This window comes from Oncorhynchus nerka, linkage group LG20, assembly GCF_034236695.1.
Source record: "Oncorhynchus nerka isolate Pitt River linkage group LG20, Oner_Uvic_2.0, whole genome shotgun sequence".
NCBI lineage: Eukaryota > Metazoa > Chordata > Actinopteri > Salmoniformes > Salmonidae > Oncorhynchus > Oncorhynchus nerka.
Window position 1 is genome coordinate 37736917 of NC_088415.1, and position 26890 is coordinate 37763806.

Below are 26890 nucleotides of genomic sequence, written 5' to 3' on the forward strand. Positions count from 1 at the left end.
TGGGGTATGGTAGTAGGTGCCGGGAGGTGCTCAACTCGATGTTAGGAAGGTGTTCTTAATGTTTTGTAGACTCAGTGTAGCAGCACCAAGCTCAGTGACATATTCAGACTGTGACCTCTTTAGATCAACACACTCCGAAGAAACGATTCAGGAAGGGAGGGAAGAGAAGGAACAATTGAGTCCCCCCCCACCCCCCACCCTCACACACACACACACACACACACACACACACACACACACACAGAGAGTGTGTGTTGAACACATGCAGCATCCATCCATCCAGCCACTCCAGCTCTGAACAGATGGTAGTGGGAGACATAGTAGTTGACAGGCAGGAAGGGAAAGATGCTGTGGTAGCATATGTGCCTGTCTGTATCACGTCACTGTTTATAGCATGGAAATAACAGCGACATGGAACTTTTCTCTGAAATTGTCTCTGAAATTATTCGACGTGGCTCTATTTTCGACGTGGCTCTATTTTGGCTGGCCGTTAAGCCAGCGCAATTGTCAAACCCACACCCGTTTGCATTTTCTACCTGTTATAGCCGGCGCTCTTCTTTTTTCAATCCTTAGCGCCAGGATCAGTCATTTACCTGTCTTGTGCTGAGGTGGGAAGGGTGGCGATGTCTGAGGTGTGTCCTTAAAAACGTGCGCCAAAGTGCCAATTTCAGAATGCACTGGTGGGGATATTTAAGACCAACCGAAAGCTGGTTTTAAAGGTAACGCGGTTGGTTATGGCTTAACAACGGAAGCGCAGCTTTTCCAGCGGTGACGCACAGTGCCCATGGAACAAGAGAGATGTGCTTTTTGTGCCGTAAACCTCGTATTTAGAAAAAAAAATCAAAAACATGTTTTTTTTTTCTCATTTCGTTTCATTTGATTAAAAAACATTGTTTTTGTTGTCCTGCCCAATGCATTCGCTAAGCAGTCAAGACTATCAATAAAGGGTTTAGCTCGTGAAACCGGTTTGAATTTAGTTTTTATCACCTAAGCTTTATTAAAAGGTCAAGTTTGACAGCAGCAAAACAGTGAGTCTACATCCCCTTTTCATCTATGTAGGCTATTACATTCTTTTAGCCAGCTGCCGTTATTACAGTGGATGTGAGTAAAAAAAACTCTTCATGTAGGCTATATGGACATCATGGAACGAGAGATGAGGTAATCCGATGACACTCACATTGCCAAACATTTTACTTCCTCTAACAATTGCTTGTTTTCCGTTTCATTTGATTAGAAAACAAGTCCGTATAGGCGACCCTTACCCTATTATAGAGAAAGCTGGTTCAACAGCAATGTGTCTGCTGTCTTTCTCATCCTGGCCATGCATTAGCCAAGTAGCCTATCCACAAATCCTTTCTAGATGTCTACTCCTGAGGTTTTATGCACCATTCATAATTCACGTGAGCCTACTGTATCAGCGGGGTATACTCCTTTCGGCTTTTCAAAGAGCGCCTCTTGTTCGGTTGTCAAAGACGTGCTCCTTCAATCGTATTTCAATTATTCAGTCCTATAATGCAGTATCAATGGTAGGCCAAGGCTACATCTTGATTATTGAGAGTGCGCCTCACGCATTCAATACCATCTAGTCTTTTTTTATTAGATGAGGAGTGCGATGCGTAAAGGCCTATACCCGGTGAAGCGTTTATGACGATGTTGCCTGACAACACTCCAAACGTATTGAACAACCACTGCATGTTTTTCTCCTTCTACTGTTGCCATCACTCGTCACCGGGCCCCAAGCCGAATTGGAGTTGACGACAACGACAATAACCGACAGAACTTTAGACAAACCCATTGCGCCTTGTTTTGTCGGATGAGTGGCCACCGCCCTCGTTTCACCTGCAACTTGTTCATTCATCAAAACCCAGCCCTTTCGCGCCACCGCCAGCTACTGCGCTCATAACGGCTGTGGAGAAATGTCTGACACACACAGGGACCGAGAGCTCTACCGCCAGCGCTTAGATGTACCACTGTGTTTAGGTTTGTTCAAATAGAGCCCTCAGAAAATCTAGCTAATTAAATACTTATTGGCAGGTATCTTTCAAGTGAATAAGTACATACATTCACAAACAGCTTTTGATAATCATAGCCAGCACAAGATCAGACTCCACTAGACAGTATGTATTTCCCACGGTATTTTCTCTCTAACTCTCATCTAAGCTCTCTCTGTAACATACAGTATAATGGGATTACAGTAGTAGATGCTTGGAGAAAGTGTGTCAGCAGTGCAACAGAGTTGTATCCGTTTTTAAAAGGGCTTAGCCTCTCTCTCTCTCTCTCTCCCTCTCTTTCGTATTCCAGTTCTCACTAACATGCAAACTCCATTTTCGATGTCACTACACTACAGGAGTCGCATGGGAGCATTTAGGCCTCGCGGTGTGGGCCAACACAAAGACACCGAGCCCAGCCGCTGCAAAAAGCTGTACTGTGCGAACCGTGTTTGGGTTAGCTCAGTTTCTCCTCCGGGAGCAGAGCTGCCTCCCTGCTGAACCCAACCCAATGCTCCACAGACCTCCAGCAGCACCAGTCCAAAGACTATGTTACCATGCAACTAGCTACTTGATAATGCAGCCTCGTATGCCTTCCTGCATGGAGAAAGACCATTGTACGCTGTAGTTGTACTCTGTCGTTGTCTTCTGTAGTTCCACCTCAAAGAGCATGGCTTGAGTAGCTAAGACAATTCCCCCTGCTGCACACTTAGGCTGTGCACTGCCTTAGAAAAGACTGTGTCTGCATTGCTTAGGTTTTTCTTCCTGCCAAATGCAATAGATGGTGGGACCAAGTTTGTACGAGATGAGTTCTTATCGATCGCTGGTCCCCCCCCGGCTCTAGACTAGAGCAGAGGACAACAGGTAGGAGGCATGGTACTTTGCTGGCGCTGTGAAGCTTTAAAGGTATTTAGCTTTAATTAAGTTTCTCCTCTGAGAGAGATAGAGAGATAGAGGGGGGGGGGGGGGGGTGTAAAAGGCTCCCAGCAGCAGGAGTGCAGCACAGTAATCAATCAGGTTCCTCTACTGTTAGTGATAGTGCTGCAGGTCCTACCCTCGTTCCCTCACAGGGAAAATGGCCACTGGGCATACAGGCAGGGAGGAGTGTTATTCACCTCAACCTGCCAGACTAGAATCTGTGACCAGTAGAGTGGGGGATATCCCCAGTGCCCCCAATGTCCTGTGTCAGAGAATGATTGCCGACGGACACACTTCATCATCTCACTTTTCTCAGTTTTAGGCTCCATCAGCACCACTGGAGGAGAGATCTGAAAAGTAGCGTGCTTGGTGTCAATATTATCAGCCTCAAGCTCTTAGCTCTGCCAGTGTGTGCTGTTGTATGAAGGGTAACATTCAATTAACAGCGGATTTTGGCATGGTATTACAGCAGGTGGTTGTTGGGCTACATTTTATGAATCTACTCTTTCGGCTTTTGGGATGAAAAGAGTAGAGGCAGACGGATGAACTGTGCTGAACTGTCTCAGCTCATCCCGCTTGACTTGCTCTCGTCTCACGTCTCATATTGGAAAGCTTCGGTTGTTAGAGCAGGATGGCTGGCTAGGGTGGATTGGTGGCCTGTTTCAGTCTTTTGGCGCATGAAGCATCTCAGAAGCTAATGTCTCTCTTTCCCTCCCTCTCTCCCCCTCCCTGTCTAAGGTGTGTAAGGTTCTGAACACCACCAGTATGAATTGCTTTGCTCCATCCCTGGTGGCAGAGTACCGTCCAGGCCTGGACACGGTCAAACACGCTGATGAGTTTGGGTTCATCTTCAACAACGTCCAGACTCTGCTAGTCTATAACAAAACCATCTTCCTCTACTACCCCAACCCATACTTTGAACCTCTCAGCACCAATGGAGTCCTGGAACAGAAGCCCGGCTCGCCCATCATTCTCAAGGTACGGCAGAAGGGCGTGGGATCGTCATCAGTCAATCAATCAAAAATTATCCATAAAAGTATTTTTACAGTAACTCGCCTAGATTTTAGAAACCAAAAGAGGGTTTAGGGGACTTTACAGCTACCATTAAACTGCAGTCATGCCTGAGATATAAACATCTTAGTATGACAATGTGTTCTACGTTATAACTGTATCATGACTGCTGTATCATAACAAACAATATATTATTTTAAGATGACTTGAGGTTTCAATAATCCCCCCACAGGGCAGAAACCTGGTGCCTCATGCCTCAGGGGGGGTGAAGCTCAACTACACTGTGTTGATCGGGGAGACCCCCTGCTCTGTCACCGTGTCTGAGACCCAGCTGCTGTGTGAGCCCCCTAACCTCACGGGCCAGTACAAAGTCATGGTACGTCAGTCATGTCTGTCCAAACACACACACGCGCGCACTGACACACACACACAGCAGTTCGCACACACACACCCTCTTCCTGTCTCTCTGTGTGTCGGAGTGTCTACGTAGTTTCATTTCCGTTAACATTTGACCTATGAACTCCATTATTCTGGCACGTTCGTGGTTGTTCTTTCAGGTCAAAGAGAGGTCAGTGTTACTGGGCTCTAGCCGTCAAAAGGTTCTGTTAGAATCCACCACAATTATTTTTGCCAGTCTGCTCACTTATTGAGTGGAAGTCCCCAGAACTCCACTCTTCACTGTCCTCGATGACGGGGTGTGTTGGTGTGTCTGTGCGTGTGTGTCTATGCACACTGTGTCTGTGCGCTGGATGGGTTTATTTAACTGAATCTAATGTGTGTGCGTGCATGCCTGTGTGTTTGAATGTGTGTGTGTGTGTGTGTGTGTGTTTGAATGTGTGTGTGTGTGTGTGGTGTGTGTGTGTGTGTGTGTGTGTGTGTGTGTGTGTTTGAATGCGTGTGTTTCTCTGTGTGTGTGTGTGTGATATTCAGGTGCAGGTGGGTGGTCTCCATGTGTCTCCAGGGTCAGTAAACATCCTGTCAGACAGCCTGCTCACCCTCCCCGCCATCGTCAGCATTGCCGCCGGTGGAGGCCTTCTCCTCATCATCGTCATCCTCGTCCTCATCGCGTACAAACGCAAGTCGCGGGAGAATGACCTCACCCTGAAGCGCCTGCAGATGCAGATGGACAACCTGGAGTCCCGGGTCGCCCTGGAGTGCAAGGAAGGTGGGTAACACATTATTTAGACAGTCCATCTGCAGATGCTCTACGGACTAGCAGTGCCATTGATATGCATCAATGAGTTTATTCAACAAATCAACCATAGACTATTAGTTGCAACTCTCACAAACTATCGTATCGACTACAGAAGGGTCGGTGGAGCCCAGAGACAACAAAGTAATGTGATTACATTGGAAACTGAAATCAAAATGTCTGTGACGAGTACGACAATTACGTTTGGTCCTCTTCTGCTCTACGAAGCCTTTCTGAGACACTTTGATTGCGGTCTCCTAGAAGGGCTAATGACTGAGCTATGCAGGCTGAGTTCACGGGTTAAATGACGACAGTGAGAGTGCATTGACTCACATGAAAGACACAAATGGGTATTTCTGCGTAGTAAGTCCATTGCTGGTGCTGTGTGCTGCATAGCGTAATATAAGGTATTGTGAATCAGGGGTCAGTGAGTCAGGTTTTGTCTGGCACACAGTCGCTGCTACTTTAGTTTGCTCTGTGTGTGTGACCCCGATCGTGGCACACTAGATGAACATGGTGCTATGCACATGGTGCTATTCACACACACTGACTCGTTCACTTACACACACACACACACACACACACTGATAAACACAACGTTTTCCTGTGAACAGATCTGGAACGGCATATCATCTTTATTTTATGCTGGCATTTTCTGTATCACGGACGCACAGGAAGCATTGTGTGTGTGTGCGGCATGTGTGTTCTGGTCTGTGTGTGCTTGCACAGAGTTTGTTGTAAAGGCATGGCCTCATTTAAAATTGTAAAGGCGGGCTTAGTTAAAGCCTGATAAATCTGTGTTAGTGCTGAACTCTGTCCTACACACACGCACGCATACACACACACACACACACACACACACACACACACACGCGCGCCCATGCACACAGAAAAAGCAGGGTTCCTCAATGGTTCTTTGGGAAGGTGATGGATACTGACCTAAATAAACCTTTGAGCCCTTCAATGGTTCTTTGCAGTTTAAAATAATATTCTTTCCTCTTTTAGTGATAACTAAAATGTAGGGCCGGTGGGCCATTCAAATATTTTGGGACGTGGTTTTCTCACAGCTCTTTTAGTGATAACTAAAATGTAGGGCCGGTGGGTCATTCTAATATTTTGGGACGTGGTTTTCTCACAGCTCTTTTAGTGATAACTAAAATGTAGGGCCGGTGGGTCATTCTAATATTTTGGGACCTGGTTTTCTCACAGCTCTTTTAGTGATAACTAAAATGTAGGGCTGGTGGGCCATTCAAATGTTTTGGGACGTGGTTTTCTCACAGCTCTTTTAGTGACAACTAAAATGTAGGGCTGGTGGGTCATTCTAATATTTTGGGACCTGGTTTTCTCACAGCTCTTTTAGTGCAACCGGGAGTCATTCCAGTTGGTCTAATCTGTTGTGTTATACTGTTAGATGTTACATATGACTATGGTCAGTGAAGGTGTCTTGTGAGAGACTCCCGTATAGCCTTGTGTCAATTGAGAACGGGTTGAATACGTCAGTAGTTCTCCATTCTCCCCTTGTGCTATGTATTCCCTGCCAGCCACCCTGAACACAGCTTTACCACTCTGAATGTAGACTGTCCCAACATAAAGGATGTATAGAAGACGGGTTGATGTTTATTGTCATGAATCTCGCCCTGGAGGCAGAACTGAGAGATTTTTTCTGCTGGGTGGATTCAGCTGCAAAGTCAAAATGGTCTATATCGTAAAAATTCATGAACATTTTTTATCGGTTTTTGGTTTTAATTTAGGGTTAGGTTTAAAATGAAGTTTTATGACTTTGTGGCTGTGCCAGCTAGTGACCACTCTGCAGAGCTGCCTCTGGGGCAAGATTCATGGCAATAAATGCCAACCTACGTATAGAAGGTGGGACATACAGAATAAATAGCATACTAGAATGGTACATCCTCCAAACACAGGAGGTTGGTGGCACTTTAATTGGGGAGGACAGGCCCGTGGTGATGGCTGGAGCGGTTTCCAGGTGTTTAATCCCATTCCATTCGCTCCGTTCCAGCCATTATTATGAGCCGTCCTCCCCTCAGCAGCCTCCTCTGCCTCCAAATGTCATTGCCTCGTTAATCTGAGTTGTGTCAGGGCGGTGGGGGAGTAGAGGAGTTAATAGTGAGGTCCGCTCTATGTCTGTGGGGCTTTGGGCTGTTGTCAGGCCCAGCTGGGGGAGTGAGCAGAGCAGCACATGGCTGCATGGGGTTTACAGAGCTAAAGCCCTGGCTACAATCAGACACACAGGCCAGGAGACAGGCCGAGAGGTCGTTTAAACCAGTAGCTGTGGCCAGGAGGAGCCTAGTGCCCCGAGGGTGGATTTAGAAGGGCTGCTAGGTACCTGGGTTCCACACCAGGGGTCTGAGTCTGAGCCCTGGGCTGGGGTAGCAGGGGGGCTGGGGGGGTAGGTGGGAAATATGGCTGTGATTGGCTGTAGAGAGGCTAAGAGATCTCCCTCAGGGCAGTGCTGGACTCAGTCAGGATGGGGCCAATTAACCACCTCTCACCTGCAGCTGCTAACAGCAGGGGACCGACACACAGGAGCTCAGATACTGTACAGTACAGCCAATTTACTGGCCACCGGAAGGGAATGTGTGTGTGTGTTTGGGGGGGGGGGGTTGTTATGTGTGTGTGTGTGTTTGGGGGGGTTGTTATGTGTGTGATTTATGCATGTACAGTGGGGAGAACAAGTATTTGATACACTGCCAATTTTGCAGGTTTTCCGACTTACAAAGCATGTAGAGTTCTGTAATTTTTATCATAGGTACACTTCAACTGTGAAAATCCAGAAAATCACATTGTATGATATTTAAGTAATTCATTTGCATTTTATTGCTTTACATAAGTATTTGATACATCAGAAAAGCAGAACTTAATATTTGGTACAGAAACCTTTGTTTGCAATTACAGAGATCATACGTTTCCTGTAGTTCTTGACCAGGTTTGCACACACTGCAGCAGGGATTTTGTCCCACTCCTCCATACAGACCTTCTCCAGATCCTTCAGGTTTCAGGGCTGTCGCTGGGCAATACAGACTTTCAGCTCCCTCCAAAGATGTTCTATTGGGTTCATGTCTGGAGACTGGCTAGGCCACTCCAGGACCTTGAGATGCTTCTTACGGAGCCACTCCTTAGTTGCCCGGGCTGTGTGTTTCGGGTCTTTGTCATGCTGGAAGACCCAGCCAAGACCCATCTTCAATGCTCTTACTGAGGGAAGTAGGTTGTTGGCCAAGATCTCGCGATACATGGCCCCATCCATCCTCCCCTCAATACGGTGCAGTCGTCCTGTCCCCTTTGCAGAAAAGCATCCCCAAAGAATGATGTTTCCACCTCCATGCTTCATGGTTGGGATAGTGTTCTTGGGGTTGTACTCATCCTTCTTCCTCCAAACACGTCATCAGACCACATGACCTTCTCCCATTCCTCCTCTGGATCATCCAGATGGTCATTGGCAAACTTCAGACGGGCCTGGACATGCGCTGGCTTGAGCAGGGGGACCTTGCGTGTGCTGCAGGATTTTAATCCATGACGGCGTAGTGTGTTACTAATGGTTTTCTTTGAGACTGTGGTCCCAGCTCTCTTCAGGTCATTGACCAGGTCCTGCCGTGTAGTTCTGGGCTGATCCCTCACCTTCCTCATAATCATTCATGCCCCACGAGGTGAGATCTTGCATGGAGCCCCAGACTGAGGGTGATTGACCTGCATCTTGAACTTCTTCCATTTTCTAATAATTGCGCCAACAGTTGTTGCCTTCTCACCAAGCTGCTTGCCTATTGTCCTGTAGCCTATCCCAGCCTTGTGCAGGTCTAACATTTTAACCCTGATGTCCTTACACAGCTCTCTGGTCTTGGCCATTGTGGAGAGGTTGGAGTCTGTTTTGATTGAGTGTGTGGACAGGTGTCTTTTATACAGGTAACGAGTTCAAACAGGTGCAGTTAATACAGGTAATGAGTGGAGAACAGGAGGACTTCTTAAAGAAAAACTAACAGGTCTGTGAGTGCCGGAATTCTTACTGGTTGGTAGGTGATCAAATACTAATGTCATGCAATAAAATGCTAATTAATTACTTAAAAATCATACAATGTGATTTTCTGGATTTTTGTTTTAGATTCCATCTCTCACAGTTGAAGTGTACCTATGATAAAAATTACAGACCTCTACATGCTTTGTAAGTAGGAAAACCTGCAAAATCGGCAGTGTATCAAATACTTGTTCTCCCCACTGTACATGTGCTCCATAGTTTCAGGTAGATTTTAAACTTGCAGGTCTGGAATCAGTTGTTCTATACCAACAGCCCTGCTCATGTCTGCTCTGTCTACCCCCCACCAGCATTTGCTGAGCTGCAGACGGACATCAATGAGCTGACCAGTGATCTGGACAGAGCTGGTATCCCTCACCTGGACTACAGGACCTACGCCATGAGAGTCCTCTTCCCTGGCATCGAGGACCACCCTGTTCTCAGAGAACTGGAGGTACGGAGAGACTGGAGGGGGGAGAGGGAGAGAAAATGGAGAGGGGGGAATGGGAGAGTTTGAGAGAGTTTGAGAGAGGGAGGGAGGGAGGGAGGGTGAGTGAGAGGAATTGAGAATGAAGAAGTGATACAGGGAGAGGGAAGAGAGAGAGGGGAAATGGTGAGAGCTTCAACATCACTCCCCTGCGGCATGCCCTCCATAAGCACCACAGTGCCCAGAGGGAGACTGATACCAGTATGCAGCTCTGCCCCTCTGCCCCTTTGGCCTCACACACACACACACACACACACACACACAGACAAATACACACACACACACACCAGCACCACACACACACATAGGTCCGAGTACAGGGTCCCAGCACACTCTATTTCACCCACCAGCAGCTCCTTCATCGGGAGTAATGACGTGGGTAATGTCCTGTTCACTGGCAGCCATGGGACCCACCTCCTCTACTGGGGATAAACTGACTGTAGCACAGTCAATACCCTCACTCTGACTGGAACACACTCAATACCCTCACTCTGACTGGAACACACTCAATATCCTCACTCTGACTGGAACACACTCAACATCCTCAAGCTGACTGGAACACACTCAATACCCTCACTCTGACTGGAACACACTCAATATCCTCACTCTGACTGGAACACGCTCAATACACTCACTCTGACTGGAACACGCTGGGCTTCGTCATAACTGCAGGAGAGTAGAGAGTGAGTTTGAGTTGCTGGACACGTTGACTTAATAAGGGACACCGAGACCTCATTCAGGTCCAATAGGGACAAAGTATACACTGTAGCAGTTATGACAAGCATTTTCCAATGGGAATGTGTTTGAGCGTGTTCATCAACCTCTCAATGTCGTGGGTGTGGTACAGTGTATATTAACCCTCTGTGTCCCGGCCTGGTCTGTGTGCAGGTGTCGGGTAACGGTCAGCTGAGCACAGAGAAGGCTCTGAAGCTCTTCGCTCAGCTCATCAACAACAAGGTGTTCCTGCTGACCTTCATCAGGACTCTGGAGCTCCAGCGCTCCTTCTCCATGCGCGACCGCGGCAACGTGGCTTCGCTCATCATGACGGCGCTGCAGGGTAAACTGGAGTACGCCACCGACGTGCTCAAACACCTGCTCTCTGACCTCATCGACAAGAACCTGGAGAGCAAGAACCACCCCAAGCTGCTGCTGCGTCGGTAGGAGACACACACACTGCTACACACACACACGTGCGCGCTCTAGGCACACATTACGCGTACACACACATACTCACTCACACAACTGCTATGGGCATACTGGAAGGGGAAGAGATAGTGGAGGTTGAAAAGAATTGGAGGATGTTGATGAAATATGGATCCCTTAAGGAGGGGACCAGAATGGTGCATTCATCTACCAATTGTATTGATTCCATTCATCAAGATAATACGTACTTCATTTACAATGGCAAAGACATTCATTTGATCAACAATGACTTCTCTTGTGTCGAAATATCCTTTGAATTCTCAGCAAAGATGGGAAGAGAGTTGTACCAATTGAGGGTTTAATTTGGGTCTGTTTGCTACGGCAGGAAAATAACGGGAAATGTGAATTATTATGTGGATTATAATTAGTGGACGTTTTTTTGTAGGGTTTGATACATTTTTCGTGAAGGAAAGTCAAATCTGGAATGTTAAAGTAGAAATTGCAAACTTCTGAAGCCTTTTTGAGCCTCAAATACACAACGTTTTACATTTCCTGCATTGCAGTAAAGTTCTTCTTCAACAGGGTGGTCCTTCCTTCATCTCTCTCTCTCCTTCCTTCATCTCCCTTTCGCCTTCCTTCATCTCCCTCTCTCCTTCCTTCATCTCTCTCTCTCCTTCTCCTTCCTTCATCTCTCTCTCTCCTTCCTTCATCTCTCTCTCTCCTTCCTTCATCTCCCTTTCACCTTCCTTCATCTCTCTCTCTCCTTCCTTCATCTCCCTTTCACCTTCCTTCATCTCTCTCTCTCCTTCCTTCATCTCCCTTTCACCTTCCTTCATCTCCCTTTCACCTTCCTTCATCTCTCTCTCTCTCCTTCCTTCATCTCTCTCTCTCTCCTTCCTTCATCTCTCTCTCTCTCCTTCCTTCATCTCTCTCTCCCTCCTTCCTTCATCTCTCTCTCTCTCCGTCCTTCATCTCTCTATTTCTCCTTCCTTCATCTCTCTTTCTCTCCTTCCTTCATCTCTCTCTCTCCTTCCTTCATCTCTCTCTCTCCTTCCTTCATCTCCCTTTCACCTTCCTTCATCTCCCTCTCTCCTTCCTTCATCTCTCTCCTTCCTTCATCTCTCTCTCTCCTTCCTTCATCTCTCTCTCTCTCCTTCCTTCATCTCTCTCTCTCCTTCCTTCATCTCCCTTTCACCTTCCTTCATCTCTCTCTCCTTCCTTCATCTCCCTTTCACCTTCCTTCATCTCTCTCTCTCCTTCCTTCATCTCTCTCTCTCTCCTTCCTTCATCTCTCTCTCTCTCCTTCCTTCATCTCTCTCTCTCTCCTTCCTTCATCTCTCTCTCTCTCTCCGTCCTTCATCTCTCTCTCTCTCTCCGTCCTTCATCTCTCTCTTTCTCCTTCCTTCATCTCTCTTTCTCTCCTTCCTTCATCTCTCTTTCTCTCCTTCCTTCATCTCTCTTTCTCTCCTTCCTTCCTTCATCTCTCTCTCGCTCTCCTTCCTTCATCTCTCTCTCGCTCTCCTTCCTTCATCTCTCTCTCGCTCTCCTTCCTTCATCTCTCTCTCTCCCTCCTTCCTTCATCTCTCTCTCTCCCTCCTTCCTTCATCTCTCTCTCTCTCTCTCTCTCCGTCCTTCATCTCTCTCTTTCTCCTTCCTTCATCTCTCTTTCTCTCCTTCCTTCATCTCTCTTTCTCTCCTTCCTTCATCACTCCTTCCTTCCTTCATCTCTCTCTCTCTCCTTCCTTCATCTCTCGCTCTCCTTCCTTCATCTCTCTCTCGCTCTCCTTCCTTCATCTTTCTCTCGCTCTCCTTCCTTCATCTCTCTCTCGCTCTCCTTCCTTCATCTCTCTCTCTCGCTCTCCTTCCTTCATCTCTCGCTCTCCCTCTCTCCTTCCTTCATCTCTCGCTCTCCCTCTCTCCTTCCTTCATCTCTCTCTCTCTCTCTCTCCTTCCTTCATCTCTCTCTCTCTCTCTCTCTCTCTCTCTCTCCTTCCTTCATCTCTCTCCTTCCTTCATCTCTCTCTCTCTCTCTCCTTCCTTCATCTCTCTCTCCTTCATATCTCTCTCCTACATATCTCTCTCTCTCTCTCCCCCTCCTCTTAGTCTTGTAGTCCACAGTTGTACCACTGTCAGTCTCACTTATCCTCTAAACTCTTAAACTCTGGCTCCTCATCAAACATTCAGCAGCAACCCAACTTCTTTCTCCTATCTCGATTGTTTTCCCGCACGACTCAGGCCGTTGTGCTAAATCTTTTAGCGTAATGGCTGCCATCTTAGCAGGTGACCAGGTGACCATTCCCGGTGTTGAGCATTCGCTCCTGTTCTCTAGCCCAGCAGTGTGAGAAGGACAGAAGGACTGGCCTCCTCATATGACAGACAATTCTTAATCCAGACTCCAATACTAATTGTCTACGATGTTCAGTATTTGTTAGGAGAATGATGTTCTCAAGGTTCATAACCCAATTCAATTATACTACTCAGCGCATTCACACTAACATTACCACACAATGTCCTGCTACCCAGCTGACAAAGATTAGGGGACTCCGTGACTTACTCCCCGTCCTCCCTCAAGATAGGGAGACCCTGGGAAGTACTCTCAGTGGCCCCAGCCAAGGTCGGCACCGAATTTTGCTCAGACAGTCTGGCTTTAAGATGCCATAATAGACATACACTACACACACAGATATATAATTCTACTGACTTAAACCACACACATCATTACAATAATCACACGATTCTAATACATTTCATCATTACAATAATCACATGATTCTAATCAATTTCATCATGATTCTTAACCAATTTCATACAATCATATGGGTTCAGGGTGGAATATTCGAATCATTCATATGAACGTATAAATCCCATTATCAGTATTGTTAATAGTCAGAGTGAATAAATGGGAGAGAAAGGATAGGAGAGAGGCTACTGACAGGCAGAGGTAAATAGACCTGGATAATGTTTTAAACACGCCACCGCTGCCCTGTAGTTTCCATCATCCACAGGTCCTGCTGGCCTTCAGACGTCAAAATTCATTTAGTTTCCTAACAGAACGTTCCCTTTCTTCAAAATCATTTTTAGGATTACCGTTTGGACACACGGCTTCTTTTTTCTTGACGTTTGGCCGAGACACAGAGAGAAACCCTCTACCTCGTAGTGAAGTGGAGCATCTCTATAACCCTCAGTGGTCGTTGGTGTTGTCATTCATGGGGGGGGGGGGGGGGTAGCCTAGGCGTTGTTTTCGGTTCTCGTGTTTAATAGTCTTTGTTCTGCTCTGATGGCAGCTCATCAATTAGCAGCTGATAGCAGGAAGGCTGGGCCTGTTATTGTGTTTAGGCCTGAACCCTCTCTACCTATTCATGAATTAGTCCAGCTCTGCCTTCCATCGCTTTCTCTCCTGATGTCGTGCCTGGCTATGTAGTGCACTACTTTTGACTGGAGCCCGATGGACTCTACATAGGAAATAAGGGTTTGGGACGCACTGTACTGTTCTGCGTATATCTGTACATCTCAGAGTGGGTGTGACAGTAGACAGCTTGGTGAGCCTCCAGGAGGGCCATAGGGATGTGCATGAGTAACATGTAATGTCATGGAGGCCTTTAGCAGAGGCTCCTGATGGGTCCTTTAGCAGAGGCTCCTGATGGGTCCTTTAGCAGAGGCTGCTGATGGGTCCTTTAGCAGAGGCTCCTGATGGGTCCTTTAGCAGAGGCTCCTGATGGGTCCTTTATCAGAGGCTCCTGATGGGTCCTTTATCAGAGGCTCCTGATGGGTCCTTTAGCAGAGGCTCCTGATGGGTCCTTTAGCAGAGGCTCCTGATGGGTCCTTTAGCAGAGGCTCCCGATGGGTCCTTTAGCAGAGGCTCCCGATGGGTCCTTTAGCAGAGGCTCCCGATGGGTCCTTTAGCAGACGCTCCCGATGGGTCCTTTAGCAGACGCTCCCGATGGGTCCTTTAGCAGACGCTCCCGATGGGTCCTTTAGCTGAGGCTCCCGATGGGTCCTTTAGCAGATGCTCCCGATGGGTCCTTTAGCAGAGGCTCCCGATGGGTCCTTGGGAAGTGGAGAGGAAAAACGTTGCACCTCTATGCCAGTGTTCCAAATGGCACTATACAGAGTGGCGTTTGGACAAAGCCCATACGGCGGCGTACTGTACAGTATCTGTGGCAGCAGGAGAAACACTATCAGGGACTCGCTAGTAGTGCATGACGGTGCAGTATGAATGATCAGTGACTGTAACAGCACCGGACCTGGGCTACATGGTCAGAGGAGAGAGCCACCACACATACAGGAAGTTACCCGGGTGACTGAGCCTACAGCTTCCTGGTTCTGTCTCATACATATTACATGTGACATATAACAGGGTCACATCGTGGTGAGTTTTGAGCGCACCGGCTGAATGGCGCTATCTGCTGCCCACACACACACACACACACACACACACACACACACACACACACACAATGCTTCGCTGTAGCAGAATGCATTTCTGTAGTACTCACAGTAGACTGTCCATAACATCCATAACAGGGATCCCGTAGATATGTGTATATGGGAGCTGTAGAAAGAACAATAGCTGTCCCCATGCTTTAGCCGGTTGTGTCTATCAGTCCTGAAATGTATTTGAAGATATATTTGAGCCAGATGTTTTCTCTGCGTGTCTCTGTCCATATGGTTTAGTTTCATTTAGAGCAGGGTATACGGAACATGTAGCGTTGAGTCACTAGACTCTGAAAGCATAAACGTGCACACATGCATACATACTTTAAAAGCAAAGCAAGACAATAATGAACGAATAATATTATCCACCGATAATACACACTAAAGAGACATACAGGATGAAGATATACAGTAGTAGGTACACACACACTTTAGACAGCACTGCCCAAAGGCATTCCCACACATGTCATGGAAGTATGCTTGTGTATACGTGTATGTGCACTCAACACGTGTGTCCGCTGACGTGTGTTGACCACAGACTCTACCGGTGTGTGAGTGAGGCAATAGTGGGGTAGCTACGTGTCAGGGGGGGCTAGGGGCCCATGGACGAGGAGGGCAGCAGGGCTTCTCTCTCAGACAGGTCAGCAATAGGATCTGATTGGACCTTTTTAATCATTGAGGCGGTCTCCAGGTGATGATGGAGTGTCACGCTAGCTTTTGGCCAGTCCCACCGCAGAGAGAGAGAGAGAGAGAGAGAGAAGGGAGGTGAAGAGGGTGAGAGGCAGAGTGAGAGAAAAGAAGCCAAAGGGAGAGGAGGAGGATGGAGAGGGAGATGGAGAGATGAAAGCAGAGGGTGAGAGGTGGAGGAAGGGGAAACTAGGAGAGGGAGGAAGCCGATGGGCACCAGTCTTGGCCAGTGTGATCTTGTGTGAAAGGTGTTTTGGGGTTACCAGGGTACATTAGACATGCAACACGCCTGTTCACACCGTAATTAGCATTTACTCTGCTCTCTCTCTCTCTTCCTATCTCTCGCTCACACACACACACACACACAACTCTTTCTCTTTAGATGAAGACGAGCGTCACATCAATAGGTCAATCATTTACGAACTGCTAGTATGTTACTATTTCACCTATTCTTCATAGAGGTATAAATGATAGACCGTATGAACTGTTCGAACAAAGGTTTGTTAACCTTATACTCACCCTGTTACTACAACTGAAGTATAATTCTACGTATTGATCTTAGGAATAGGCTGGTGTACATTGGTACATGTCTCTCAGGGAAGGAAAGAGCAGGATCTCAGTGAGTAAAGCTGCTTAATGGGATTCACTGTGGTGGAAAAAACAACCGTGTTAGATATTATGGGGAAAGTCAACAGAATGTACAGACACACACAGAGAGAAATACAGTTGTAGTCAGAAGTTTACATACACTTAGGTTGGAGTCATTTAAAACTTGTTTTTCAACCACTCTACAAATTTCCTGTTCACAAACTATAGTTTTGGCAAGTCGGTTAGGATATCTACTTTGTGCATGACACAAGTCATCTGTGTGTAAACAAGTCAATTGTTTACACACAGGTTCTTTCACTTATAATTCACTATCACAATTCTAGTGAGTCTGAAGTTTACATACACTAAGTTGACTGTGCCTTTAAACAGCTTGGAAAATTCCAGAAAATGATGTCGCAAATGGGTCTTCCAAATGAACAATGACCACAAGCACACTTCCAACGTTGTGGCAAAATGGCTTAGGGACAACAAAGTCAAGGTATTGGAGTGGCCATCACAAAGCCCTGACCTCAATCCTATAGAAAATATGTGGGCAGAACTGAAAAAGCGTATGCGAGCAAGGAGGCCTACAAACCTGACTCAGTTACACCAGCTCTGTCTGGTGGAATGGGCCACAATTCACCCATCTTATTGTGGGAAGCTTGTGGAAGGCTACCCGAAACGTTTGACCCAAGTTAAACAATTTAAAGGCAATGCTACCAAATACTAATTGGGTCTATAAATAAATAAATAATTCTCTCTACTATTATTCTGACATTTCACATTCTTAAAATAAAGTGGTGATCCTAACTGACCTAAAACAGTGGATTTTTACTCTGATTAAATGTCAGGAATTGTGAAAAACTGAGTTGAAATGGATTTGGCTACGGTGTATGTAAACTTCCGACTTCAACTGTACATGCACACACACACACACACACACACAGTAGACATGAACTCCTGTCTAAGGTTATATGATGAGTGCAATGACGGGGTGGCTATGTACTCATCCCTGCCAGTGGCCTTATGTTGTTATGGTTTCACAGTAGCAAAAACGACATGCCCATAGTCCACTCAGTAATCTAACTCCACGTGTTTTCACCATGTAACCAGATGACCAGTACAAAGGAGCCAGAGAATAGCTTCCATGAATGGCCCAGAGACACGGGCCAGAGTACAGCGACGAGGTCACGGCTTTATATATACGGAGTCTATTCATAGCTCCCATGTTGTTTTGAGGATCCTGTTCCATTCTGAGAGAATGCGCCCCAAACCAAGACTTTAGGTCGACAAGTTTTGTTCCCCTCCCTGACTGTAGTGGAGTCTTTCTACCTGCGAGTCTACAGGCCAGGACATTCGATTGATTCCCCCGAAGGGCTTTCTGAACATGGGATCTTTAGTTTTGACAACCTGCCGACTTCAAAGTGCTTCCTTTCCCAGTCCAATGTGTTTATCTGCTTTCAAACCTTTTAGCGAGACGCTGTGGCTCATTTTTGTCATCTTGCTCTCTTTCACGTTCTCTGTCTCTTTTCCTCTGTCTCTCTCTCTCTCTCTCGTTCTCTCCCATCACTTCACCTAGCTCTAACCCTTTCCGTCTTCCATTAGAGACATCCTTCGTGAGGCTTGTGTACTCGTTAATGATCCCCTACCTGCGTGCACTGAGCTCTCACTCCATCCCCTGTCCCTCTCTCTCTCTTTTAGAGCTTTCTGTTTTATCTCTCTTTGCATATCTCTCTGTCTCTCTCCCCCGTCTCCCCCGTCCAAATTAAACGACAGAGCAGTAGCTAGTTTCCTATCGCCTTGAGTCTTTTTCCCCTCTGTGTTTTTCTAAAGAGATTTGTGTCCATGCGTTGCGCTGCTAGAATGGGTTTTTAGGGAACTGGAATGTTGCGTTTATGTGCTATCCCAGTGTAAAGACATTCTACTGCTGATCTAGACCCCTCAACCTGTTTGCCAGCATCAGGCCCCAGTCTTAATGCACTGTAGGATAATGAAAATCCTGATTTTCATTAATGAAACTCAATTAAAAGAACGAGGGAAGTGGAGATGGCAGGGGGGGGGGGCCCGCTCAAAAGCCTTTATTTCACTTTCCTTCCACGGAGACTTTGCTGAGCTTATTAAAATGCTTAATCGCTTCCATTAACTTCTTCGGAATAGAGGAGGAGCTGTGACTTATGGAGGGAAATGTGCACATTGTCCAAAAACAAAATGTGTGTGGTTTTTTCCTAGCTTGGAAACAGGGTATGGAGGGTCCGCATAATTGTGGAGGATGACGGCTTAGTGGAGAGTAGTAGTTGAGATGAGAGAGGTAATAGGTGGATGCGTGTGCGTGTCTCGAAGAGGACACAATCACTCTCTCCTTCAGACGTAAGTATGGCCTTTTCCTGCTCATCCTGCAGCTCAAATGGGGTGAATAAAACTCCAGCTTCCTTCCACCCTCCTGCTGCAGCCCACTTCAAACAAGTAGTCACTGAAGTCCTTCATCTACTGCAGTGGTCTGCTGCAGCCCACTTCAAATAAGTAGCACACATCGACCACACATCGACCACACCTCGACTACACATCGACCACACCTCGACCCACACCTCGACCACACCTCGACCTCACATCGACCACACATCGACCACACCTCGACCACACCTCGACCACACTTTCGACCACACATCGACCACACCTCGACCACACTTTCGACCACACATCGACCACACTTTCGACCACACCTTGACCACACCTCGACCACACTTTCGACCACACATCGACCACACTTTCGACCACACCTCGACCACACCTCGACCACACCTCGACCACACATCGACCACACCTCGACCACACATCGACCACACATCGACCACACCTCGACCCACACATCGACCACACCTCGACCACACATCGACCACACTTTCGACCACACATCGACCAAACTTTCGACCACACATCGACCACACTTTCGACCACACTTCGACCACACCTCGAGCACACATCGACCACACCTCGACCACACTTCGACCACACCTCGAGCACACATCGACCACACATCGACCACACCTCGACCACACTTTCGACCACACCTCGACCACACATCGACCTCACCTCAGCCACACCTCAGCCACACATCGACCACACCTCAGCCCCACATCAACCACAACAAAGGGCTACTATGGAGATAGCCTCTCGTCTTCCTCAGTCGCAGAAAAGTGGGACACGGTTCTTAGACCATCGTCTCATGGTCTCCTCTCCACACAATGACGAGCCGGCTCGCTCAGTTATTCCCATGTGAACAGGTGTAATCATCTCTGCTCTATTCACACTGTCCGTCCCTTTGTCTGTTCGTCCGCCCGTCTGTCCTTCCGGTCCACGCTTAGCGTAGGTCGGCGTGTTAAATACCTGCCCGTTATCCTCATCCTACCTAATCCCTGTCCTCAGATCAGCCCTGTACACCACTGGTACAGCCTGTATGGTGTATGGCCCCCTCTACACGCACCAGGTTGTAAAGTCGCTCGGCGGTACTCGAGTACCCAAGCAATACACACACACACACACACACACAGACAGACAAACGGGAAAATAGGCTTTTAGCATGTCCAGGTTGGAGACTGTGGTAATGACAGCTGATGTTGTTAGCAGGTAGAATACACACAGCTATCACACAGCTGGAAAATAATCGACAGCTGTGTGTGAAGCTTAGGCTGGTGATGTGGAGAGAGGCGGGAGTCTGAGGAGGAAGACTGTGTGTGTTTATGCTTTCCCAGCACGGCTAGCCAGCTCTCAGAAGATGTGTTGTGTTGGTATTCAGTAGTAGTACTGTTGGTCCTCTGGAGGAGAAAGAGAAGGAGAGAATAACCCTTTCATCTGTTTTCATGCTTGTTAACCATTCCTTTCTGTCTGCTTCTTCTTCTCTTTCTCTCATTCCCCCTGTTTCATCTGTTTTCATGCTTGTTAACCATTCCTTTCTGTCTGCTTCTTCTTCTCTTTCTCATTCCCCCTGTTTTCTTTTTCTTCTCTTTCTCTCATTCCCCCTGTTTCTACTGTTTTCTTTTTCTTTTCTTTCTCATTCCCCCTGTTTCTACTGTTTTCTTTTTCTTCTCTTTCTCATTTTCCCTGTTTCTACTGTTTCCTTTTTCTTCTCTTTCTCATTCCCCCTGTTTCTACTGTTTCCTTTTTCTTCTCTTTCTCTCATTCCCCCTGTTTCTACTGTTTTCTTTTTCTTCTCTTTCTCTCATTCCCCCTGTTTCTACTGGTTTCTCTTTCTTCTCTTTCTCATTCCCCCTGTTTCTACTGGTTTCTTTTTCTTCCTTCTTTCTCATTCCCCCTGTTTCTACTGGTTTCTTTTTCTTCTCTTTCTCATTCCCCCTGTTTCTACTGTTTCCTTTTTCTTCTCTTTCTCATTCCCCCTGTTTCTACTGGTTTCTTTTTCTTCTCTTTCTCATTCCCCCTGTTTCTACTGTTTTCTTTTTCTTCTCTTTCTCTCATTCCCCCTGTTTCTACTGGTTTCTTTTTCTTCTCTTTCACATTCCCCCTGTTTCTACTGTTTCCTTTTTCTTCTCTTTCTCATTCCCGCTGTTTCTACGGTTTTCTTTTTCTTCTCTTTCTCTCATTCCCCCTGTTTCTACTGTTTTCTTTTTCTTCTCTTTCTCATTCCCCCTGTTTCTACTGTTTTCTTTTTCTTCTCTTTCTCTCATTCCCCCTGTTTCTAGTGGTTTATTTTTCTTCTCTTTCTCATTCCCCCTGTTTCTACTGTTTTCGTTTTCTTCTCTTTCTCTCATTCCCCATGTTTCTACTGGTTTCTTTTTCTTCTCTTTCACATTCCCCCTGTTTCTACTGTTTCCTTTTTCTTCTCTTTCTCATTCCCCCTGTTTCTACTGTTTTCTTTTTCTTCTCTTTCTCTCATTCCCCTGTTTCTACTGGTTTCTTTTTCTTCTCTTTCTCTCATTTCCCCTGTTTCTACTGTTTCCTTTTTCTTCTCTTTCTCATTCCCCCTGTTTCTACTGTTTTCTTTTTCTTCTCTTTCTCTCATTCCCCCTGTTTCTACTGTTTCCTTTTTCTTCTCTTTCTCATTCCCCCTGTTTCTACTGTCTTCTTTTTCTTCCTTCTTTCTCAATCCCCCTGTTTCTACTGTTTGCTTTTTCTTCTCTTTCTCTCATTCCCCTGTTTCTACTGGTTTCTTTTTCTTCTCTTTCACATTCCCCCTGTTTCTACTGTTTCCTTTTTCTTCTCTTTCTCATTCCCGCTGTTTCTACTGTTTTCTTTTTCTTCTCTTTCTCTCATTCCCGCTGTTTCTACTGTTTTCTTTTTCTTCTCTTTCTCATTCCCCCTGTTTCTACTGTTTGCCTTTTCTTCTCTTTCTCATACCTCCTGTTTCTACTGGTTTCTTTTTCTTCTCTTTCTCATTCCCCCTGTTTCTACTGTTTCCTTTTTCCTCTCTTTCTCATTCCCCCTGTTTCTACTGGTTTCTTTTTCTTCTCTTTCTCATTCCCCCTGTTTCTACTGTTTCATTTTTCTTCCTTCTTTCTCATTCCCCCTGTTTCTACTGTTTTCTTTTTCTTCTCTTTCTCATTCCCCCTGTTTCTACTGTTTTCTTTTTCTTCTCTTTCTCTCATTCCCCCTGTTTCTACTGGTTTCTTTTTCTTCTCTTTCTCATTCCCCCTGTTTCTACTGTTTCCTTTTTCTTCCTTCTTTCTCATTCCCCCTGTTTCTACTGTTTTCTTTTTCTTCTCTTTCTCATTCCCCCTGTTTCTACTGTTTTCTTTTTCTTCTCTTTCTCTCATTCCCCCTGTTTCTAGTGGTTTATTTTTCTTCTCTTTCTCATTCCCCCTGTTTCTACTGTTTTCGTTTTCTTCTCTTTCTCTCATTCCCCCTGTTTCTACTGGTTTCTTTTTCTTCTCTTTCACATTCCCCCTGTTTCTACTGTTTCCTTTTTCTTCTCTTTCTCATTCCCCCTGTTTCTACTGTTTTCTTTTTCTTCTCTTTCTCTCATTCCCCTGTTTCTACTGGTTTCTTTTTCTTCTCTTTCTCTCATTTCCCCTGTTTCTACTGTTTTCTTTTTCTTCTCTTTCTCATTCCCCCTGTTTCTACTGTTTCCGTTTTCTTCTCTTTCTCATACCCCCTGTTTCTACTGGTTTCTTTTTCTTCTCTTTCTCATTCTCCCTGTTTCTATTGTTTTCTTTTTCTTATTTTTCTCTCATTCCCCCTGTTTCTACCGTTTCCTTTTTCTTCTCTTTCTCATTCCCCCTGTTTCTACTGGTTTCTTTTTCTTCTCTTTCACATTCCCCCTGTTTCTACTGTTTCCTTTTTCTTCTCTTTCTCATTCCCCCTGTTTCTACTGTTTCCTTTTTCTTCTCTTTCTCATTCCCCCTGTTTCTACTGGTTTCTTTTTCTTCTCTTTCACATTCCCCCTGTTTCTACTGTTTCCTTTTTCTTCTCTTTCTCATTCCCCCTCTTTCTACTGTTTTCTTTTTCTTCTCTTTCTCTCATTCCCCCTGTTTCTACTGTTTCCTTTTTCTTCTCTTTCTCATTCCCCCTGTTTCTACTGGTTTCTTTTTCTTCTCTTTCTCATTCCCCCTGTTTCTACTGTTTCCTTTTTCTTCCTTCTTTCTCATTCCCCCTGTTTCTACTGTTTTCTTTTTCTTCTCTTTCTCATTCCCCCTGTTTCTACTGGTTTCTTTTTCTTCTCTTTCTCTCATTCCCCCTGTTTCTAGTGGTTTCTTTTTCTTCTCTTTCACATTCCCCCTGTTTCTACTGTTTCCTTTTTCTTCTCTTTCTCATTCCCCCTGTTTCTACTGGTTTCTTTTTCTTCTATTTCTCTCATTCCCCTGTTTCTACTGGTTTCTTTTTCTTCTCTTTCTCTCATTCCCCCTGTTTCTACTGTTTTCTTTTTCTTCTCTTTCTCATTCCCCCTGTTTCTACTGTTTCAGTTTTCTTCTCTTTCTCATACCCCCTGTTTCTACTGGTTTCTTTTTCTTCTCTTTCTCATTCCCCCTGTTTCTACTGGTTTCTTTTTATTCTCTTTCTCATTCCCCCTGTTTCTACTGTTTCCTTTTTCCTCTCTTTCTCATTCCCCCTGTTTCTACTGGTTTCTTTTTCTTATCTTTCTCATTCCCCCTGTTTCTACTGTTTCCTTTTTCTTCCCTCTTTCTCATTCCCCCTGTTTCTACTGTTTTCTTTTTCTTCTCTTTCTCATTCCCCCTGTTTCTACTGTTTCCTTTTTCCTCTCTTTCTCATTCCCCCTGTTTCTACTGGTTTCTTTTTCTTATCTTTCTCATTCCCCCTGTTTCTACTGTTTCCTTTTTCTTCCTTCTTTCTCATTCCCCCTTTTTCTTTTTCTTCTCTTTCACATTCCCCCTGTTTCTACTGTTTCCTTTTTCTTCTCTTTCTCATTCCCCCTGTTTCTACTGTTTTCTTTTTCTTCTCTTTCTCTCATTCCCCTGTTTCTACTGGTTTCTTTTTCTTCTCTTTCTCTCATTCCCCCTGTTTCTACTGTTTTCTTTTTATTCTCTTTCTCATTCCCCCTGTTTCTACTGGTTTCTTTTTCTTCTCTTTCTCATTCCCCCTGTTTCTACTGTTTCCCTTTTCTTCCTTCTTTCTCATTCCCCCTGTTTCTACTGGTTTCTTTTTCTTCTCTTTCACATTCCCCCTGTTTCTACTGGTTTCTTTTTCTTCCAATGGCTCCAGTTTTATCCTCAACCCTCCACGTTCCCTCCATCCTCCCATGTTTTGCCCTGAGATGATATTGGATCCATTTGAGAAAGAAACATCAGCATCAAAGGATAGGGTGAATTCCGATCTGAACTAATAAAACATTATTTACCTCTTTCTTCAGAACGGAGTCCGTTGCAGAGAAGATGCTCACCAACTGGTTCGCCTTCCTTCTTCACAGGTTCCTCAAGGTGAGTCTATAATGCAACCTCCAGTTTAGCAGTTTTAGTAAGCCAGGGCTGTGGCAGTGAGAATACATTTTATGTCGTTAATCTGTGTTTTCTTTCCCTCTCCCTCCCCTTCTCTCTCTCTCTCTCTCTCTCTCTCTCTCTCTCTCTCTCCAGGAGTGTGCTGGGGAGCCTCTGTTCATGCTATACTGTGCCATCAAGCAGCAGATGGAGAAGGGCCCTATAGACTCCATCACAGGAGAGGCGCGCTACTCCCTCAGTGAGGACAAGCTGATCAGACAGCAGATTGACTACAAGACCCTGGTCAGTACCACTCAGGCAATCACACACACACACACAGTCGGACTCTACTGACTACATATTTATCTTTCTCACACACACACACCATCATGCTTTGCTTCCCTCTGTGTCCTGGACAGCTAATTATCCTGTGGGTGTCAGTGCTGCACCAACAGGAGAGCAGGGGTCTGTGGAGACAGAGACAGGAGCACTAAGACAGTCACAGACAAGACATGACTTTAACTCTGTTTGCTCTGACGGGGAACTGGGCTCATTACTCTAATACCCTGACAGAGCTGGAAATTGGTGTCCTGCCGAAGGTGTGAAATTAGATTTTAGGATGGTGGTGGGGGTGTGAGAATAGTATTTTATAGGGGGGCAATCGGACCGTGACAGGACCCATTAACATACACACATAGTCACAGAAACGCACTCGCACACGAAGAGGCGTTGAAACACACACAGGCACCGGCATAGCAAACACACACCGGAGCACACTCATGCAGGCGCTCAGACATTCATACGCAAGCACGCACACCCACACACACACACACACACACACCTTAACCCCCTCTCCTCTCCCGTCTCCCCCTTCAGATCCTGAACTGTGTGAACCCGGACAACGAGAACAGTCCTGAGATCCCAGTGAAGGTGCTGAACTGTGACACCATCACCCAGGTCAAGGAGAAGATACTGGACGCCTGCTATAAGAACATGCCTTACTCACAGAGGCCCCGCGCTGTCGACATGGACCTGGGTAAGACATAGATACACACACACACACCCTCCCTAGTCTGTAGCTTGACTGACTGACCCAGGTAAGAGCTGACAGACGGGCACCACAGGTCCACCATGCCAGGCCCACCGCCTCCTACACAGTCTGCCACCACGGCCCTGGAGAGACGACACCGCCGTTACCTCCACATCTCCTGCTCCTCCTCCCCCGTCTTCTCATGGACTCTCACTTCACACCAGGGAGATGGAAACACCAGCCTCCCATCAGGAGTGCCCGACGCCCCTCAACCACACTGGCCCCAGCCACAGGAGGCCGTCTCTCCATATCACTATCGCCTAGGTAACGCTAGGGAGGGTGAAGGGGGGGGTCATGCCCGAAGCCTCGAGCCTGGAGCAGCAGTGTCTGCTGGCAGTGGCACAAAGTAATAAAGTCCAGTCAACAGAGGAGAAAATCAATGATCACTACCCAGTGATGCCCGACGCTGCCCGTCCATTTCCCCATCAACACACTGATTATCTTTTCATTATCGGGTCAACGTTCCCCCTCCATACCTCCTCTTCCCCTTTCCCCTCTCGCTTGACTCACTTTTCCGGGGAGGATTTTCTCTCTCAGTGCTTCTACCGCTGCGTTGTGTTTCCCCCCCACTCCACCGTAGCCGCGCCGACCGTGGAATGCGTATGCAACGACGTATCACTGACACGCCAATTAAACCGGCGAGGCTGACTGAGCGTACATCTTGAACTTGTTAGTGTGTAATGTTTCATTAAAATGCAAGTCAACCCGGGCGCGGTCTCTCGTCTTCTAACCTAGCAGAGTACACAGAGTGCTCTGTGTGTCTGTAGAACAGAATGGCTGTTGATATGGCTTCATTTGGATAATGTGTTTTCTCAAGAGTCCTTTGGAAGCTCCTGATGTGTGCCTCTTCGTAGCGACACAGAAACACCAATCAAATGAAGTTGCAGTCAGGGAATAACTTAAGAGTTTCACTCATCTTGGCAGAGGAAATAATGGCTATTATAAACTGGGTGGTTCAAGCCCTGAATGCTGATTGGCTGACAGCCATGGTATATCAGACCGTATACCATGGGTATGATAAAACATTTATTTTTACTGCTCTAATTACGTTGATGACCAGTTTATAATAGCAATAAGGAACCTCGGGGGTTTGTGATATATGGCCAATATACCGCGGCTAAGGGCTGTGTCCAGGCACTCTGTGTTGCATCGTGCTTAAGAACAGATCTTAGCAATGGTATATTGGCCATATACCACACCTCCTCTGGCCCTATTGCTTAAATACACAGACAGACAGACAGACAGACAGACAGACAGACAGACAGACAGACAGACAGACAGACAGACAGACAGACAGACAGACAGACAGGGTTGTGAAGATCTTTATACTGCAGACCAGTGTTGTTGAGTTGAATTGGTTGTAGGTAACTCAGCTCACACCTTATATAAAGGGCGTTACCGTAAGATACAAAGGCTTCCACAGTAAATGGAAAACACAAACTAGAGGACACTGT

General features: G+C 46.2%; 1 protein-coding gene across 1 annotated transcript in view; it reads left to right on the top strand.

The window, feature by feature from the left end:
• LOC115102444 (plexin-A2-like) overlaps positions 1-26890 on the top strand; it is a 313165-nt gene that overhangs the window by 261555 nt on the left and 24720 nt on the right. Inside the window, exons 18-25 of the mRNA XM_029622400.2 lie at positions 3645-3884; positions 4150-4293; positions 4848-5082; positions 9439-9581; positions 10503-10771; positions 24283-24349; positions 24503-24649; positions 25223-25382. Of these exons, the coding sequence (XP_029478260.1) occupies positions 3645-3884; positions 4150-4293; positions 4848-5082; positions 9439-9581; positions 10503-10771; positions 24283-24349; positions 24503-24649; positions 25223-25382 (1405 nt within the window). The remainder of the gene's footprint in view (positions 1-3644; positions 3885-4149; positions 4294-4847; positions 5083-9438; positions 9582-10502; positions 10772-24282; positions 24350-24502; positions 24650-25222; positions 25383-26890) is intronic.